Below are 15,269 nucleotides of genomic sequence, written 5' to 3' on the forward strand. Positions count from 1 at the left end.
AATATAGCGATCAACCCAGTGTTTTCCAGGCTCTTGATGGGCTATTTCTGCTGCGAAATTTCGTATCATCTCTCTTGTAGGGGGTAGGCCTCGTACACACAGCTTATCAATATACTGCAGGAGCTGTTTTTCCTGTATAGTGTTGAGGAGTCGCTTTTTCTCAGCCCGTGATGTATTGGTGCCCTGAACCCCGCGATAACGCTTCGAGAGCCGCGACCGCTCAACGCCGTACTCCCGAGCAACCTGGGATATATTAGGAGGTCCTCCCAGCTCTAGGGATTTTAAAGCTTCAACAGCTGCGTCAATCGGGTCCATATTGGTGGAGTTATGAGGTGTTGAAAATATACGCGTTTTGGTGTTAACTGTGCGTTGAGTGGGGTCTGTGCGTTGAGTGGGGAAATACAGTACTTCCGCAAAAACCCAACTGAACTCTTTGCCACGAGGAGAGGGCAATTGACGGGAACTAATCACGAAACGCGCACCGTTTAGATCATTGAATCCTCAAAAGTCTGTCGTTGCTTGAAGCGCATAGTAAGTCGTAAGAAATTGATTGACTACCACAGTATATCACTTTCGACTCTCGGAGTAACCACCATAACGATACAATAACACATATTCCTTTCCGCATACCCTAAACGTACAATTCACGTCAACCACTCTAACTCTCTAGAGTCTTCTCCTCAGTTCCCTTGCTGCATTCAACCTCGGTCTCAGTGTCGGTCCCGCTAGAGGCTTCGTCCTGCTTTTCTTTCTTATCCTGCCCCTTAGGCGTCCAAGGTACTCTCAAGTCCCTCAAGTTAGTCTTCTTCCATTTCGTCTTCGTCGTCTCGAGCAGGTCCATGCCCTCTTTCAGCAGAGCATCGCGCGTCTCTTTGTTGATATTGCGCTCCACCTTCTTCTCAATGGTTCTGAGGATTTTGTTGTTGCTGTAGGCGGGCTTGTCGGACGATGCCGTGGTCAAAGCAGTGTCGGACTTGGATGCCTCCAGCTCGGGTTGCGCTTGCGCTTTGCTTTCGACGCTGCGCAGCTGTGGTGTGCTGGCTGGTGTATCCTGCGGTGCGCTGTTTGGCGTCGATTGCGGCATCGGGTCTTCTGCCGGAGCGAGCTTGACAATGTTGAAAGTTGGGAGACTCATCATTCCCCGCATCATGAGTACCAACGCTTTCTTGATCGTAGCGAACTCCTCACGTTCCGTGTCGTCTTCATCTCCGTCTTCATCTTCGTCCTCGCTCTCGCCCACGTCTGGGTTTCGAGAATTTGTAAGCGTTAGTCCTAGGCCAAATGCTTCTACGTCCTTGCCTCCCATCTCACTTTTGTTGTCTTCGTCCGCTGCGTCTAGTATCGCTGTCGGCCTTCGGTACGCATAAGTGACGACCGAACTACTCAAGGTTCTTTTGACCATTGGTCTCATGCGGGCCCCGGCGTTCTCCTGAGTCTCTCTGCACTCTCGCTTTATCTGCTGAAGCACTCTTTCCAGCCTCCTCGCCTGCTCCGTCTTCCTTTTTTGGCTTTTCAACACCCGCTGTAGGTGTTCGTATGCGGCGATAGTATGTGGGTGTCTCCCTCCCAGGATTCGCTTGCTGCGTTCAGTGACCTTCACGAGCAACACTTCAGCTTCCGGGAAGCGTGACTGCTCAATGTACGTGGTAGCAAGATCATTCATGATGATCAGAGTCTCTGGGTGGTCCTCGCCGAGGTATTCTCGTCGTGCGATGTATACGCTTTGTTGTAATTCCTCTGCTTCAGGCTGGCGGTCCATGTAGCTTAAGGTAATAGCGAGATCGCGCATCGCGAGCCATGTTGCTGGACACTGGCCCAGAGTCCTCTTGCTGATTTCCAGAATTCTCTCTTGTAGCTCGAGGGCCTCTTCGTACCTGCCCTGCACTCCCCGTATTGCAGCTAGGAGGCCTTGGCTCCGAAATACATGGTTGTCCTCATTACCGAAATTGCGCTTGCATGCCTCGATGGCAGAAATCTGCAGCTGTTCAGATTCTTCCAATTTGCCCTGCTCGAACAGAATGCGGGACAGGCTGTATACACTAGCCAAAGTGGCTTCGTCTTCGTCTCCAAGGATTTGCTGCCGAATCGCTAACGCTTCACGTCCCATGCGCGCAGCGGTGTCGTGAAACCCTCGGACCCGGAAGAACCAGGAAACGTTGTGCAGCAGATTAGCCTTATGTTGCTGCTCAGCTGTGGATTCGCTGGGGTGGTCTAACACTGCCTGTACATGCGGGAGGTACATTTCGTATGCCTTCCAGTGCTCCATCGAACTTTCTGCCGGAGGGAAGGCCTTTGACACAGCAACAAGCGCAGCGTCTGACCATCTCGTCGTCTGATTGTGTTGCTGAAGCCAGAGACGCATGACGAGTTGTACAATGGGCTGGACGTTGAATAAGCGCGGTATGGGATTCGCACCAGGGGATGCCGATGATGGAATAGAGTAGGCCTCGGAGATAAAAGAAAATGCTTTGAGCTCTCCGCACGCTTTCTCAAACTGAAGCCCCGTCATACCGTCATCTATACCACCCAGAAGGGATTCGGGGATTTCACTGTTGTCGAGATACGCCATCAAGGAAAACAGATTTGCCGCGTATGTGTTGTTCGCCTGCAGCTGCTTGAACGAGATCATCCATGTCGTCGTCACGGCTTCGCTATCGTCGGAGTCGACTAAGTCATGACCAAAAAGCTCAAGGGCATTGTGCTTGTTTTCTCGATAGCGCTGCAGGTAGGTTTGAACTGTGATGCCGTTGCCCCGAATGAAGGACGTTGCTTGAACGATGGCGAGAGGAAAGTGATTCAAGACTTCGGTTAGCTCGGCGGTGCCGCCATCCCGGAATTGTTCCGTGTCCAACAATTGGTGAACTAGCTGTTCAGACTCCTTTCTGTCCAGTGGAAGAACCTGCACCAAGCCTTGCTTGTCGGCGAAGCCAGTAGCAACCTTTTTGTTTCGAGTGGTGAGAAGCACTGAGCCATGAGAGCAATCCGGTATGTAATCTAGAAGTCTCTTCGACTGGAGGCGGATGTGCTTGTTGCTGTCTCCTGGAGTCAGTGTGAGGCTCTGAAAATTGTCCGCGTGGTCGATTATCAGAAACCATCGACCATTATGGCCCTTCCACAGGTAGTCCCGGAATAATCCAAAAACATCGGCGTTGGGCGCGTCGGTCCCTGGTATCTTCAGAACGCTGGTGATTTTCACGATGGATTGATGGGAATGCTCGAAGCTGCTGGCTTGGATCCAGAACACAGATATGTCTGGGTAACGCTCACCAATGGCATATGCGCATTGTATCGCCAAATCCGATTTACTGAATAGATTAGTCTCGCTCGTTACACTCAGACGAAAGTGATGAGGAGTGCGTACCCTACGCCGCCGAGCCCATAGAAGGCTATCCGGTGCTGTGCCTCACTGTTAGAAGTGAGACGATCGACCACCTTTTGAACGATATCTTGTCGCCCGACAAAGTTACGGTTTCTGTTGTGAGGAACTTCAACTACAGCATTTGAGTTATGTCAGAAGCTAGTACCCGCGTTTATACTAGCAGCATCGGAATCACTCACAAGTTGGGCCGCCATAGTGCCCCAGCATGTCAGTGCTTGTATACCCATCAGAACTAAGGGTAGGAGTGGAGAATTGGTGTTCAGAAAAGGGGCGCGGGCTGCTAAAGAAGGGCGATGCAGATGAACGACGGCGATCCCGCTCTGTGACGGCCTTGAGCTCAAGTGCACCCTTTACTAGGCGTATGATGTTCTGCTCGACTTGCTCGTAGTCGCTGTTCTGGGTAGCGAATTTGCAGATGTTGTTGTGATCGGCATCGAATGGCACGAGAACTTCACGAGAACCAGACAGCCCCAGCTGTGCAGATTCACGGTCAACGATCTAGAATCGGTCAGAGTTCCGCTCCGTTTCTGAAACAGGACATTCAGCCGCCAACACTCACTACATCGAGACCACCATAGAATCTTGTCTCAAAGAAATTCACGAAATAGTAATCTTCCAATTGGTGCCGAAAATCTTCGTTCAGTTTCCCTAGGAACGGAGATGATTTCTGCAAGTCTCTCATCAGTGTACTCCGTGGATTTCGAGACGTTGCGTTGGCAATGTCGCTGAGTATTTTCCCGAGTGCAGCATAATTGCCGCCGAGGTGGGGGGTTGCAAAGAAAGCAATGCCGTATGTCGCTATACGGATCGAATCGTAGGCCTTGTTTAGCTTTGCTTCCACTAATGCCTAGATGAAGAGGTCAGTCGAGCCCTCTTCCACGAAGCAGTAATGAATTAGAATAGTAGCGAAAAGTGCAATACCTTCTTTACCACCAGCCCTCCTAAGCTATGAGCCACGAATATGATCGGCCGCTCCGGATCCTCGGACCTTTTGCCCACCAGCCTATTCAGTAGATTCGTAGCATGGTCACCGATGTGCATTGCATTGGATTCGCCGGAGACGTTCGAATTGTATCCAAAGAGAAGAATTCTTGCTTCAGGGAGCTTGGGTGCCAGGAAGTGACGCAACCAAAGCTTATCACCGGCCGTCCATGTCTTTTCAGCATGGCTGTCTTTATTCTTCGGGTTCAATCCGTGCACCGCAACAATACTGTCCTCTTTTAGCCAGGTCCGAGAAAGAGGCGAGAGCATGTCAGCTTTACTCAATCTTTGGGTCCGTTCCAGGCTCCAATACGTTCAGGAAATTCTTCGGTCCTGTCTAGAGTCGCGAACATTAGCAAAATCGTCCGATACGGGCAGGAGAGTTGCAGAGAGACAGTTCGATGCAGTACAACAGGGCGTGGAGGGGGCAATCGCTAGCCTACCACCATGATGCGCTTTCTCCAGTTCTCTGGCACAAGGCTGAGAAGCTGGAGTGATGTGCTAGGGCCTGCCGACGGAGTTAAGAGGGGCTGGGCCTTTATAAATCGTTAATGTAGTTAATGGCCCCAATGACCAGGATCTGTCCGACCCTCCAACACACCATACTTTGAACGGCTGATGGTTATCGCCTTAACTCTGGAGCAGCGCGGTGACATATAGCACAACCGTTTATGATGCATATTCCTAAACGTGGGGTCGGCGCAATCCATGAGGGCTCCTGAGGTGGTGGGCCAAGTTCGCCAGCTATTGCGGCGTAGTTCGCACCACGTTCCAGCTGTCCGGCCATCATACTCCGAAGCGGAAGGTGGGACGATGCGCGAAGGATGCAGCTCCCGGCGGAAGGCTGAAGGTCCAATTGGCTGGTAACCGTGGTTGACGCAGGGCTGTCTCAAAACGTCGCGCATCTGGTGGGAATTAAAGGGTCGACTATAAGCCAGGTTTAATCTGCGTTCTCTGCGTTCTCCATCGTCGTGGTGGAGTACTTGAAAGGCGAGAGGGTAGCACATAATTGAGAGATGAGAATAATCTGGCAGCGAGCTGGAGCCCTGGAGACAGAAAGTGGGCCATGGACACTAACCGAATTGGGGTTAGGGTGCGCCTTACCCAACGAATCCCGGGGCTCTCCAGACATCAGAGCTCACCCCACATGTTCAAAACGAGCAGCTCCTGCAACGTGTTGATTTGTTTCGCCTCTTCCTTCAAACGCGTCTCGTTTTGCCAGGGAATGAATGCACATAGTCTATAAACGAGGGACTTTTGTAGGTTCTCCTCACTTTATTCGAGAGCAGTCAATGCAGCGATGACGGGGATCGCATCTACGCGCGAAGTAGCGTCACCTCTGACAGCATCATAGCATATTAAGACCTAGGGGCCGGCGCGGTATACCGTCACTTCGCCGAAAGCATGCTCAAGATGCACAAAACAGCTCTTCTGAAATGCGCTGGCGCTTTCCGTCGGCCTGCGTGACCGCATCTCCCGGCTTTGCCCAGGTGGGTTCCAGACTGGCACAAACATGCGGTGCGCGCACCGTTAAGAGCGCAAGCCATAAAAGAAGACTGGGCACGATTCAACATGTGGGAAGCGAGGCGCCGTCGCAAGTCCAGAGGCGGGGATTGGAACGGCTGCTCGCAGACTTGCAGTGTTTAATGAAATGCATCAAAGACTCAGAGTGGGAAAGCAACGGTCGCTCCTTCCTCGCTGCGGTAACGGCCGGCGCCGTATGCGGAACCGACAAAGCCAAAGAGAATATGCTACTGTTTATGCTTCAAAGCCGGCGAGAGGCAGTAATGCCGGAGCTCGCCGGCAGTATTGAACGAAGTGGTGAGGTTGCGAATATGGGAGTACGAAGTCTGCGTGTGGCTGTGCATGATCCATGTGCTCTGTGCTGGGGAAGGAGCAGTGCGATGCCAGGAAAGTGCGGCTGGAGAACGTAATGGCAGGTGGCTTAGCAGGAAAATGATAGCCAGACCGCCAGGTATTCTGTTGGCCTTGGGTACGACTGCAGAGAGCGTTTGTGTGTGTGAATTGGATCCCCACCTGTTCCTTGCAGCCTGATCCCACTGGAATGCGTCGTGCTCAGCCTCAAGCACCACCAGACAAACGAGATGCCTGACACGTTCCTGCCGCAGCCAATGAGAATCCAGCCCCGGCTGTGGCGCAGCCGCTCGCGCGAGGGGGCAGCAATCGTCATCAGCTCAGCTCCTGCTCTTGCTCACGCCGCGAGCCCGACGCTTCGGTATTTGACTCCCTCCGCTCACCTCCTTGCTTCCAGTCCTCGCAGCACATCTCTGCAACACTCTACCACATCTTCAACAGTTGAACTCGCAGAAAACAACATAAACCATGGGTGTACGTTGCGCGCTCGCCTCAGAGCTACCCCTCTTTGCCCCCCGCCAAACAGGCAAACGTCATTCGCATCCTCGCGCTGACCCGTAACGCGACAGCTCGCATCAAAGTTGGCTGCAGCAGGACCGCCAGGAGGCTACCCTCCCCAAGGCCAGCAGGGCGGCTATGTAAGTTCTCCATCGCGCTGTACAGCCAGGTGCCAGGTCACAAGCTCTACTAACGCGCTGCTGGAGCCTGGGCAGCAGCAGCCATCATACCAGGCGTACCCGGGTAGCCCACCTGGTGCCGGCGCTCCGGTAAGTAAGCAAAGAATCTTCTGCTTCCGCTCCCTCGCTTGCTCTGCATCGTCATCACCCACGAACACCTCGCCACTTTGGACCCCGGCGCAAACATCCTTTCACCGCAACGCCTTCTTTCCTCCTCTCTCTTCGTGCTTTGGGACCGCGCATTCCTCGGACTCGACCCACGCTCCTGCTGCCCATCTCTGCGCCGCCACGCCTATCTCTCCCGACCTCGACACGCCCGCATCCACTACTTGATATATCGCCATGGCAAACTATCGCGGCTACCAGCCCTATCCCAACTACGCGCCTAACGCCTACTCGCAGAGCCCTCATCCGCCGACGAACCCCGCCATTCCTCCGCCCTATCCCTCTGCATCCCAATCGCCCTACTCGTCAGCTCCGAGTCAACCACCATACGGAACATCTTCTCCCTATCCACAAGCACAGACTGGATACAATAGGCCGCCACCGCCGCCTCCGGGTCAGCAATCTCAGTCACCATATCCAGGACAAGCGCCACAGGGCCAGCCATCGTATCAACATTATGGGCAACAGAACCAATGGAACCAGCAACCTCAGTATACCCAAAACCAGTGGGCCCAGCCACAACAAGGTCAATGGGGTCAACAGAATAGCTACGGACAGCCCGGAAATCCGCCTAGTGTTCGTACATTTCCACATGCTACTTGCATTTCTTGCTTGCTTACCTGGACGTCTTTCCAACTTGGTCGGAGATCCATTCTCCCGGACGATGCCGAGTGCAGCAAGAGCGTAGTGCCTAATGCGTCGGATCAATGCTAACATTATCTCTACAGGGCGCTCCCCCGCCGCAAGGACAATATGGCGGCGGTGCTCAGCAAGCTCAGTATGGCCAGGCTCCTCCGCAGCAGACAGGACCAGGGGAGGTCGGCGCCTATCGTCAGCTTCTGCAGTCTTGCATTCAGGAGAAGGGATTACAGTTTTTCTACCCGCCAAACTCTCCGATCATCGATCAGATCGCGAACCGCGCTCCCGCTCTGGTCAGCCAAGTCATCCAGCGCTGGCGTGTCGCCAAGGAGATCGCAAACGACATAGTAAAGCTTGCCCTCTACGACATCCATCTGTTCATCGGTAAGTACCGAATGTTCAATGGTGAAGTCCGCTAATCCCCCGAAGACGATAGCGGTTCCATGTCATTTGAGGAGGGTGGTGAACGCATCAGGGATTTGCGCGTTATTCTCGAGCGAGTCGCCTTTGCAGCTACCCTCTTCGACCCCGATGGCATCTCTATCCGCTTCATGAACACGGATCTCGGTCATGTGCGCGACAATCAAGGCCGGTCTCTTCAGGACGGTGTCGGAACTGAAGCCCAGATCAACCAGATCATGCAGGGCGTCCAGTTCAAGGGTCTCACTCCCATGGGCACCTCGCTCAAGAACAAAGTGCTTGATCCCATCGTCCAGAAAGCATCTTCCGGCCAGCTCAGGAAGCCGGCACTTGTCATCACCATTACAGACGGTCAGCCCGCCGGCGAACCTCCGAATGCCGTCTTCGATGCTATCAAGAATGCATTCAAAGCCCTGAAGGAATTCCCTTGCACAAAGGGCGCATTAGCGCTTGAGTTTGCCCAAGTTGGGAATGACGAGATGGCGAGGAAGTTCCTCAGCAAGCTCGATGAGGACCCAGGCGTGGGTCCGATGGTTGATTGCACGAGCAGTAAGTTCTCTTTAGGCCACTCCACGGCCCTCATATCTAATGAGCACACAGACTTCGAGAACGAGCAAGACGAAATGTCGCGCGCCAATCCGCCCGTCGATCTCACTCCGGACCTCTGGATGGTCAAGTTGCTTCTGGGAGCTATCGACGCCAGTTACGATTCGAAAGATGAAAAGACCAATCGGCCGGCTGGGGTTCCCGCATACACGCCCCCTGGTGGTGGGTTCGGCGCGCCGCCGGGGTACGGGCAACAACAGCAGCCATATGCTCCACAAGGTTACGGACAGGCCCCGCCCGGACACGGGCAATCTCAAGGTTACGGACAGCAGCCTCAGGGTTACGGCCAGCCTCCCCAGCAAGGCTACGGCGGCCCTCCACAACAAGGCTATGGGCAACAGCCACCTTATCCCGGCGCACAGCAGCAGCAACGTCCGCCCCAGGGAGGCTATCCTGGGCAGCCCCAATACGGGGCCCCTCCGCCTGGCGGGCGGTATTAAATTGACTCAGAACTCATGGCTTCAAGTCAATTGCGACGAGATACGTGATGGCGGATGGGCAAAATGGGTACTTCAGGTTGCGGGACTCTCTTCTCGTGATTGATAAGGGTTCAAGGACTTGACGAGTTTCTTCTAAGTTTCCTCATTCAGACTGGGTGGTCTGTACCAGGGTAGTGAATAAATGCATTATGCTTAAATACTGTTTGTCTAAATTCCAACTAAACGCATATGTCAGTAATCAAACACGTTCTAAAGACTATACCGAGGCGAGCTGACTATCCCTGGGTGCATGCAGAAATGCTCCGAATATCCTTCATCTAAGATACCTAGATCGTCTACATCGCGGTGCGCGTGTGCCAATGGTCGCGGCATGAGCTCTAGAGTAGATCGGAGGTAGCTCACTGGTCGCCTCTGCATCTAGCTTGGTCGATTGCTCTCGTTCGTTCGCAGCGACAGGCTTCCTTTCTCGCAAAAGGAAGCTCAGTTCGTTCTGCTAACCAGTCTCAGTCTTCACTCTACGCACATAACAACCGTTCCGCTGCAAGCAAGGCTTTACCGCTCTCTGGCGCGTACGACGATCGTGCCAGTTCCTCTGATTCCGCTCGTCTTTTACGTATCAGCGGTCTTCTCTGGGGGTGGGGTGGGGGATTTCGGAGAGCCAGAAAGTAAGGCATGTTGGTTGGGTTCGACGCGCACATGCGTTCATCAAAGGGGTGGGTACTGCAAACGCCCGTGAGAGTTTTTCATAGGAGACGGCTTTCCTCTGCATGTGCTAGATAGAAGCTTGCTTCCTGAAGGTCTCTCCGGGAGTAGTAAGGAGCTTTCTTTCGCAGAGTGAGGGCTAGGACGTGACAACGTGGACCCAGGGTACATACGACGCAAGGCGAGGCGAAGCACAGAACTATGCATGCGAGGATATGCTGTTCGATTCGTGGCTTGTTAGGGAGGGTATTCGCAACCTGACCCAGCGACCACGTAGGCAAGCACGAACGACGTCACTTGCACAAACAATGCCAATAGCGCTACAAGGACACGTCTACTATAGCCTGCGCGGGCTCAGAGACACTATGGGGTGGTGCGACGTGCAAGAAGTCGGTGATGAGGGCGCCGGATGCGTTCGAGCCGGGTTAGTTCATTCTGAGCTTGGAGAGGAGATCGAACACGGACGTATTAGCTATGTATTGCATCTCTCGGTTATCTCGTCGCTCCTCGCTTATATACGTCTCTCTTCTCTCTATATTCGCCGCCGAAGCGGATCACAGATTTTCACCGTCTGCACGGCAAGGCTTCAATGCAGGAACCACGTCACATGGAACGAAGGCATTATCTACGATGCCTTTATCGCCGCTCCTGACCCGCAGGCATATCAAGAGGGAGGATTGCTCTCCTGTTCTTCATGGAAACTCCCGGGGAGTAATCGCTATCTCGATTCCACTATCCAGCGGCCCGCTACATTCAATCATCGCCATTATTGTTCAAAACACAATGGCCACCCCGACCGCACGGTTTCGCTGTATCGGTAAAGGCTTCTGCGGAAGCGTCTGGGCTTTGGATAACGGCAGTGTTATTAAGAGAGGAGATGGAGGTCTTCAGAGCCCTATCGACTGTTCAAAGCAAATTGGGATGAGGCTTCCTGACGTGCTTCAGGGCCCTATCATTTGCCGAGCCTCCTGATTGCCGTTGCCTGCCCCCGCCTCGGCGCCCGGTGGAGACTACCACATACGAGTGATGTGGGGTGTGGGATATAGGATAAGTCATCCTGGGGCGTTCCGGCGTCCTATGGTTCGCCCAGCTTTCGGCTTCCCACTTTGCCCCCCCGATGTTGGTGAGGCCCTAGCCAGCATGTAGATCTAATGAGAACCTCGCTACGCTTTAGCGTATCTGAGCTAGGAAGTGCTGGGGAAAGCAATCCTGATCTAGAAATCGACATGGAGAAAGTGCTGGAACATCTCTCAGCGTCCCCCAGAAGTGAATAGAGCGAAGGACAGACGTGGCATTGTTGTTGATGCGACGGGGAGAAGTCCAGCTAGGTAAGAGGAAAATGATGTCCAGAACGCTGAGCAACGCATTGGGCATTTATCTTTTGGGGCACCGGCTTGGCTCTCCCCAAAGGCTGCTGAGAAGGGCTTCGCGTATACAATTCCATCCCGGTCCTCCTCCAAAGCTGCTAACCAAGACTTCTCAACGGAGTCTTCCCTAAAGGTAAGGTCCACGCTTGGAGAAGAGTAAACCCGGACGCGCAAGCCTAAAGCACGCTCTTTCCGGAGTCGCGGCACGCTAGCTTGCTCTTCATCGCATGCCATTCAATCAGCAGTCGGACACATCTCCAAGGGCCTAGGGAGATCCAGTTCGCGAGACTCGCATGAGGAGGATCCAGGTTGACAAATGCATTTCTCGAATGGGAAGGCCGGCAGGTACCGACCGTATACCATAATGTCCTTTACGACCGCTAAACAATTCCGTCTCTTCGAAGACCTTCTGGGCTCTCAGAGGTCCCCTCTGGACTGCCTCGCAGACCCCGGCCCCACACTTCTGCAAACATGGGGCCACATATGCAGTAGCGGCCTTCTCTTCAGGGCTAGGTGAACCACTGCGTGCATCTAGCCATACAATTTCGCCACGCCCACGTTTCTGATGGGCTAAAGCGTGTGCTGGGCCATGCATCTGAGCGTGGGTAATTAAAGCAGAAGGTTTAGACATGCCTTGTCCTTATCGTGCACCGGAATGCGGGGGATTTAATGCCGGCTGAACTTTGTTGGTGTTTTGTTGAGTCCTCGCAACTGCAGCATCTTGTCATATCTTTTGAAGATCCAAGAAACCGGTCATTGGAGTGGGAAGTTGGGGGTATCTGGAGCGTTGAGAGACAGGCGCACTCGAGAGCCAATCGCCATTCCTTCAGGAACAAGAAACGTGAGTATCACGCCGTGGGGCGTGGAAGATCCCGCCCACGGGCCGCCCTCGTGCTACGCTCGCATCCCGCTCTCGAATCCTACGTGGGCGGAAACGCCGAGGAAACGAGGGAAGGTGTGGTGTTGGTGACATCGGTCATCGTCGAAGAAACTGCCCGATCGGTCGTAGTGGAAGCCGTTGCCGAGGAGTGACGTCGCCCGACAGGGCAGAGCTGAAGGATCGTCTCTTCGTCGTCCCGGTTCTCCAAATGACATCCGCAAGGCCCATTTGTGGCTTGAGAATTCGGTTGTTTATTCGCCGAGTATGGCATAGCGACACTGAAAGTAGTCCGGGGAAAATTTTCTCTCGTTGTTGGGAAGGGTTGAGTATGTTTCTGAATGCTGCGCAGTCTGTGGAACTAGCGGCTTAGGCAAAAATCGGCTCGTACCCTGTGCAGACCGGAGAACGTCGATTGGCGGGGTGCATAATCGAGCGACAGCGGGAGACGGTGGGAGACGGGGCTCCTCCCGCGGTCCCTCTTCATCGGTGAGCCCGGTCTTGCTGTTGACCGTCTAAGTTGCATGCGCTTGAGGGTATGATTAGCTGGATGACATTGGAACACCGAATAAGAAAAGAGCTCACGAATTGTACTTGCGGGAAGACCTGCTTTCGAACAAAGGCAACATGGCGGCTGAATGATTGCTGGCACTATCCCTGAAGCCGTAGCGCCACACATGCTACACGTGCATGAACGAGGAGCTCCTGGATGGACATTCAACGAGCAGAGATTCGAGCATGAAGGAAGTGCATTGGCGCTGCGAGCGAAAGCCTCTAATACCTCTCTATATGGGAAACAAATATGGGGAATCGAAAAAGGAAACCGATGGTATCGTGCCGTAACTCCGCTATAAAATCGTACACTTGGGTCGTCTGCGATTAGCACGTTTTTTTGTACGTTGCCTTTTCTCAGCGTATTCCCTGCGGTCTTTCTGGATGATTTGTCGACACAGATCCACAAAGACTTCGTCCACGTTTGCCCTTCGTCTCGCGCTCGTTTCGTAGTATGGGACACCTCCCCACTGCTGGGAGACGTTGAAGGCGCGAGCTCTCGGGACCGAGCGGTCTTCTTCCAGATCAGACTTGTTTCCCACCAGTACCATGGGCACATTGTCTAGAAGCAGGGGTACAAGGTCAGCACAGTCCATCAAATTGGAGCGGAAGGGGTCTTGGTGAGCCCATGGCGCGGTCTAGAGATTGCGGGATCGCCGAGTGCTACCTAGGGAGCAGTTCGACGAACTGCAGGCATCTTGACGACAGAGAGGGAGTGCGGAACCCCAACGTGACGTACCGTCCTCTTTGATCCGCCGTATCTGCTCGCGGAGCTCGGTGAGCTCGTATAATGATGACATGGAGGTAATGCTGAAAACGAGGAGGAAACCCTGGCCCGTCTTCATATAGAGTTCTCGCATTGCCGTGAACTGCTCGGTGCCTGCGGTATCCAAGATCTCCAGAATCACATGTCGTCCGTCTACCTCGATGGCTTTTCTGTAAGAATCCTCAATGGTCGGGTCATAGCTCTCGATCCAGACATCTTAGACGGGTCAGCTCTCTGCAAATGCTCGGCATTACGGGGGTGGTACTTTGGACAAACTGCGCTGTGAGAAGTTAGCACTATGGAAGTGTGTGGAACACGGTCTGCAATCGTACCCGTGAGACAGCTCTTGCTAAGATGACAAGGTGGTCAGTGCAAATTAACGTTTAGCGGCCTGAGGCACTCACCCTACTCCGCCTGTGACGTCGTTAGTGAGAGGCTAGTCGGTGGAAGTTGGAAGCATACCGGAGCCAAGGACGACGATGTGGTATTCCCTCTGGCTCATACCTCAAATGTAGCTTTTCGGAAGGGAGTGGAGGAAGCTTGCGCGCAGAGGATGTTGCCTTCTGGGGTCCTTGGGCGTTCGCGCCACAGGTGGCCAAGAGGGCGTCTCCGCCGAGGCAAGCAGAGCCAATTGAAGCCAAAACACGGCGTCTCGCGACAAGATCAGGTGTGCTGAGGAGGAGAGTGCTCTCGGCGTGTTACTTTGGGGCAGCGGGTGGTTGCGCGGCGTGCTACGTCGGCCAATAACAACGGCGGCGCCTGGTGGACGACTGGCGGCCAGTAATCAGGAGACGACGCGTCCCAGGGCGAGACTGGAATGCTGCGGCAAATATGGGACCGGAGGCGCAGGCCGAATTATCTGGCCCGGAGCAGCCAGGTCGAGGTCCGTGGCTCGTGGATGGGTGGGCTGGAGAATTTTTGGTTGCGAGGCCTTATCGATTAGGCATGGCCGGAACTTGCTTGCTTGCTTCTGTCGACCGTCTGGGGGGGCGAGCCTGGGGACAGTAGGGGGCGAGGGGAGGGGACGAGGGCGAGGCTTCATGAGCAAAGTTTAAAAGGGCAGCTGCATAGTTTAATATGTGATGCTCGCCCGACTGACATGAGCAGCTCGGCGCAGGCCAAAAGAAGCGCCCGTCGCCCACGCAGCGACGGAGTGCTACCAGGATCGTTCCCGTGTAACAGGCGCCGTAATGGGCCCTCGCAGGCCAGCGACATCATCGAGGGCATAAATTTTGCGTGCACAGGCAGTAGTGTGCGAGGGCGCGCTCCAGCGGCAGGGTTTTGCTGCCGCCGCCCCAAGTCCCGGGAGGCCGGCGCTCGGGAGGGGACTATGCTCTTTCAAGCCATGCGGGCCCCGTCACACGTGTCTGCAGCTTTATGAAAGACGCATCAAACGCCCGTCGGTGCAGATGGCGGTTTGCTGGCGACGGCGGAGGAGTACAGTACAGAATCCGCTGGCAGCAGGCGCAGGTGGACCTGGCCACGACGCCGCACAGCGCTGACGGCCCAGAGTGACACTTCACCGTCGAAGCGTGCCGCCCAACGTCACTGGCTCATGCCTTGGTGCCGGCAATTGCCCACATTGCAGTGGTACCAGGTTACAGCAAGAAGAAAACATGGGGTGCGCTGCATGGAGAAGAGCGCGCAGGCACGCCACGGCAGCGATGCCGGCTCGCAGCCCTGGAGCGCTTTTCGGGGAAGCGGCCCAGCACAGGCCGGCCTGCATGAATGGTGAGGCGGAGGCGGAGGCGGAGGCGAATATCGACATGTTGGCGGCGGCGGAGGACGGAGTAATGATCTGCCCACGCTGTTAACAAGAGCGG

At 54.4% G+C, this 15,269-nt stretch overlaps 6 protein-coding genes across 6 annotated transcripts; 4 read left to right on the forward strand and 2 right to left on the reverse strand.

Annotated features, from left to right (window-relative positions):
• Window positions 1-658: 658 nt before the first annotated feature.
• Window positions 659-4,630, reverse strand: BU26DRAFT_561810 (uncharacterized protein; the record flags this gene model as incomplete). Its single annotated transcript, XM_033832957.1, has 5 exons — window positions 659-3,305; window positions 3,362-3,491; window positions 3,559-3,877; window positions 3,939-4,226; window positions 4,301-4,630. 5 exons carry the CDS (start codon window positions 4,628-4,630, stop codon window positions 659-661), a joined length of 3,714 nt encoding a protein of 1,237 aa, XP_033687033.1.
• Window positions 4,631-5,544: 914 nt separating this feature from the next.
• Window positions 5,545-6,313, forward strand: BU26DRAFT_516740 (uncharacterized protein). The gene is made up of 2 exons (XM_033828404.1): window positions 5,545-5,619; window positions 5,715-6,313. Exon 2 carries the CDS (start codon window positions 5,797-5,799, stop codon window positions 6,292-6,294), a length of 498 nt encoding a protein of 165 aa, XP_033687034.1. The 5' UTR covers window positions 5,545-5,619; window positions 5,715-5,796; the 3' UTR covers window positions 6,295-6,313.
• Window positions 6,314-6,380: 67 nt separating this feature from the next.
• On the forward strand, window positions 6,381-7,117 carry BU26DRAFT_249165 (uncharacterized protein). Its single transcript, XM_033821113.1, has 3 exons — window positions 6,381-6,709; window positions 6,805-6,873; window positions 6,940-7,117. Exons 1-3 carry the CDS (start codon window positions 6,466-6,468, stop codon window positions 6,978-6,980), a joined length of 354 nt encoding a protein of 117 aa, XP_033687035.1. The 5' UTR covers window positions 6,381-6,465; the 3' UTR covers window positions 6,981-7,117.
• On the forward strand, window positions 6,808-9,353 carry BU26DRAFT_516741 (uncharacterized protein). The gene is made up of 5 exons (XM_033828405.1): window positions 6,808-6,873; window positions 6,940-7,653; window positions 7,806-8,100; window positions 8,146-8,685; window positions 8,737-9,353. Exons 2-5 carry the CDS (start codon window positions 7,255-7,257, stop codon window positions 9,180-9,182), a joined length of 1,680 nt encoding a protein of 559 aa, XP_033687036.1. The 5' UTR covers window positions 6,808-6,873; window positions 6,940-7,254; the 3' UTR covers window positions 9,183-9,353.
• A 496-nt stretch (window positions 9,354-9,849) lies between these two features.
• On the forward strand, window positions 9,850-10,946 carry BU26DRAFT_248950 (uncharacterized protein). The gene has a single exon (XM_033821112.1). The coding sequence runs from the start codon at window positions 10,100-10,102 to the stop codon at window positions 10,703-10,705; it is 606 nt and encodes a 201-aa protein (XP_033687037.1). The 5' UTR covers window positions 9,850-10,099; the 3' UTR covers window positions 10,706-10,946.
• Window positions 10,947-12,633: 1,687 nt separating this feature from the next.
• On the reverse strand, window positions 12,634-14,246 carry BU26DRAFT_249293 (ras-related protein RSR1). The gene is made up of 7 exons (XM_033821115.1): window positions 13,909-14,246; window positions 13,851-13,860; window positions 13,779-13,795; window positions 13,712-13,726; window positions 13,420-13,662; window positions 12,714-13,242; window positions 12,634-12,657 (listed from the first exon to the last, which is right to left on the reverse strand). The coding sequence occupies exons 1-6, from the start codon at window positions 13,946-13,948 to the stop codon at window positions 12,977-12,979; spliced, it is 591 nt and encodes a 196-aa protein (XP_033687038.1). The 5' UTR covers window positions 13,949-14,246; the 3' UTR covers window positions 12,634-12,657; window positions 12,714-12,976.
• Window positions 14,247-15,269: the final 1,023 nt, after the last annotated feature.

The sequence above is a fragment of the Trematosphaeria pertusa genome (assembly GCF_010094035.1).
Source record: "Trematosphaeria pertusa strain CBS 122368 unplaced genomic scaffold BU26scaffold_4, whole genome shotgun sequence".
NCBI lineage: Eukaryota > Fungi > Ascomycota > Dothideomycetes > Pleosporales > Trematosphaeriaceae > Trematosphaeria > Trematosphaeria pertusa.

What these genes read in the sequence shown, in the direction of transcription:
- BU26DRAFT_516740 (XM_033828404.1), top strand. Translation starts at nt 5,797, where the DNA reads ATGCGCTGGCGCTTTCCGTCGGCCTGCGTGACCGCATCTCCCGGCTTT.
- BU26DRAFT_249165 (XM_033821113.1), top strand. Translation starts at nt 6,466, where the DNA reads ATGCCTGACACGTTCCTGCCGCAGCCAATGAGAATCCAGCCCCGGCTG. An exon ending in AAACAACATAAACCATGGGT is followed by an intron (nt 6,710 to 6,804) that starts GTACGTTGCGCG and finishes GTAACGCGACAG; the next exon opens with CTCGCATCAAAGTTGGCTGC. An exon ending in AAGGCCAGCAGGGCGGCTAT is followed by an intron (nt 6,874 to 6,939) that starts GTAAGTTCTCCA and finishes GCGCTGCTGGAG; the next exon opens with CCTGGGCAGCAGCAGCCATC.
- BU26DRAFT_516741 (XM_033828405.1), top strand. Translation starts at nt 7,255, where the DNA reads ATGGCAAACTATCGCGGCTACCAGCCCTATCCCAACTACGCGCCTAAC. An exon ending in AGCCCGGAAATCCGCCTAGT is followed by an intron (nt 7,654 to 7,805) that starts GTTCGTACATTT and finishes TTATCTCTACAG; the next exon opens with GGCGCTCCCCCGCCGCAAGG. An exon ending in GATGGTTGATTGCACGAGCA is followed by an intron (nt 8,686 to 8,736) that starts GTAAGTTCTCTT and finishes ATGAGCACACAG; the next exon opens with ACTTCGAGAACGAGCAAGAC.
- BU26DRAFT_248950 (XM_033821112.1), top strand. Translation starts at nt 10,100, where the DNA reads ATGCTGTTCGATTCGTGGCTTGTTAGGGAGGGTATTCGCAACCTGACC.
- BU26DRAFT_249293 (XM_033821115.1), bottom strand. Translation starts at nt 13,948, where the DNA reads ATGAGCCAGAGGGAATACCACATCGTCGTCCTTGGCTCCG. An exon ending in ACGGCGGATCAAAGAGGACG is followed by an intron (nt 13,243 to 13,419) that starts GTACGTCACGTT and finishes CCCTGCTTCTAG; the next exon opens with ACAATGTGCCCATGGTACTG.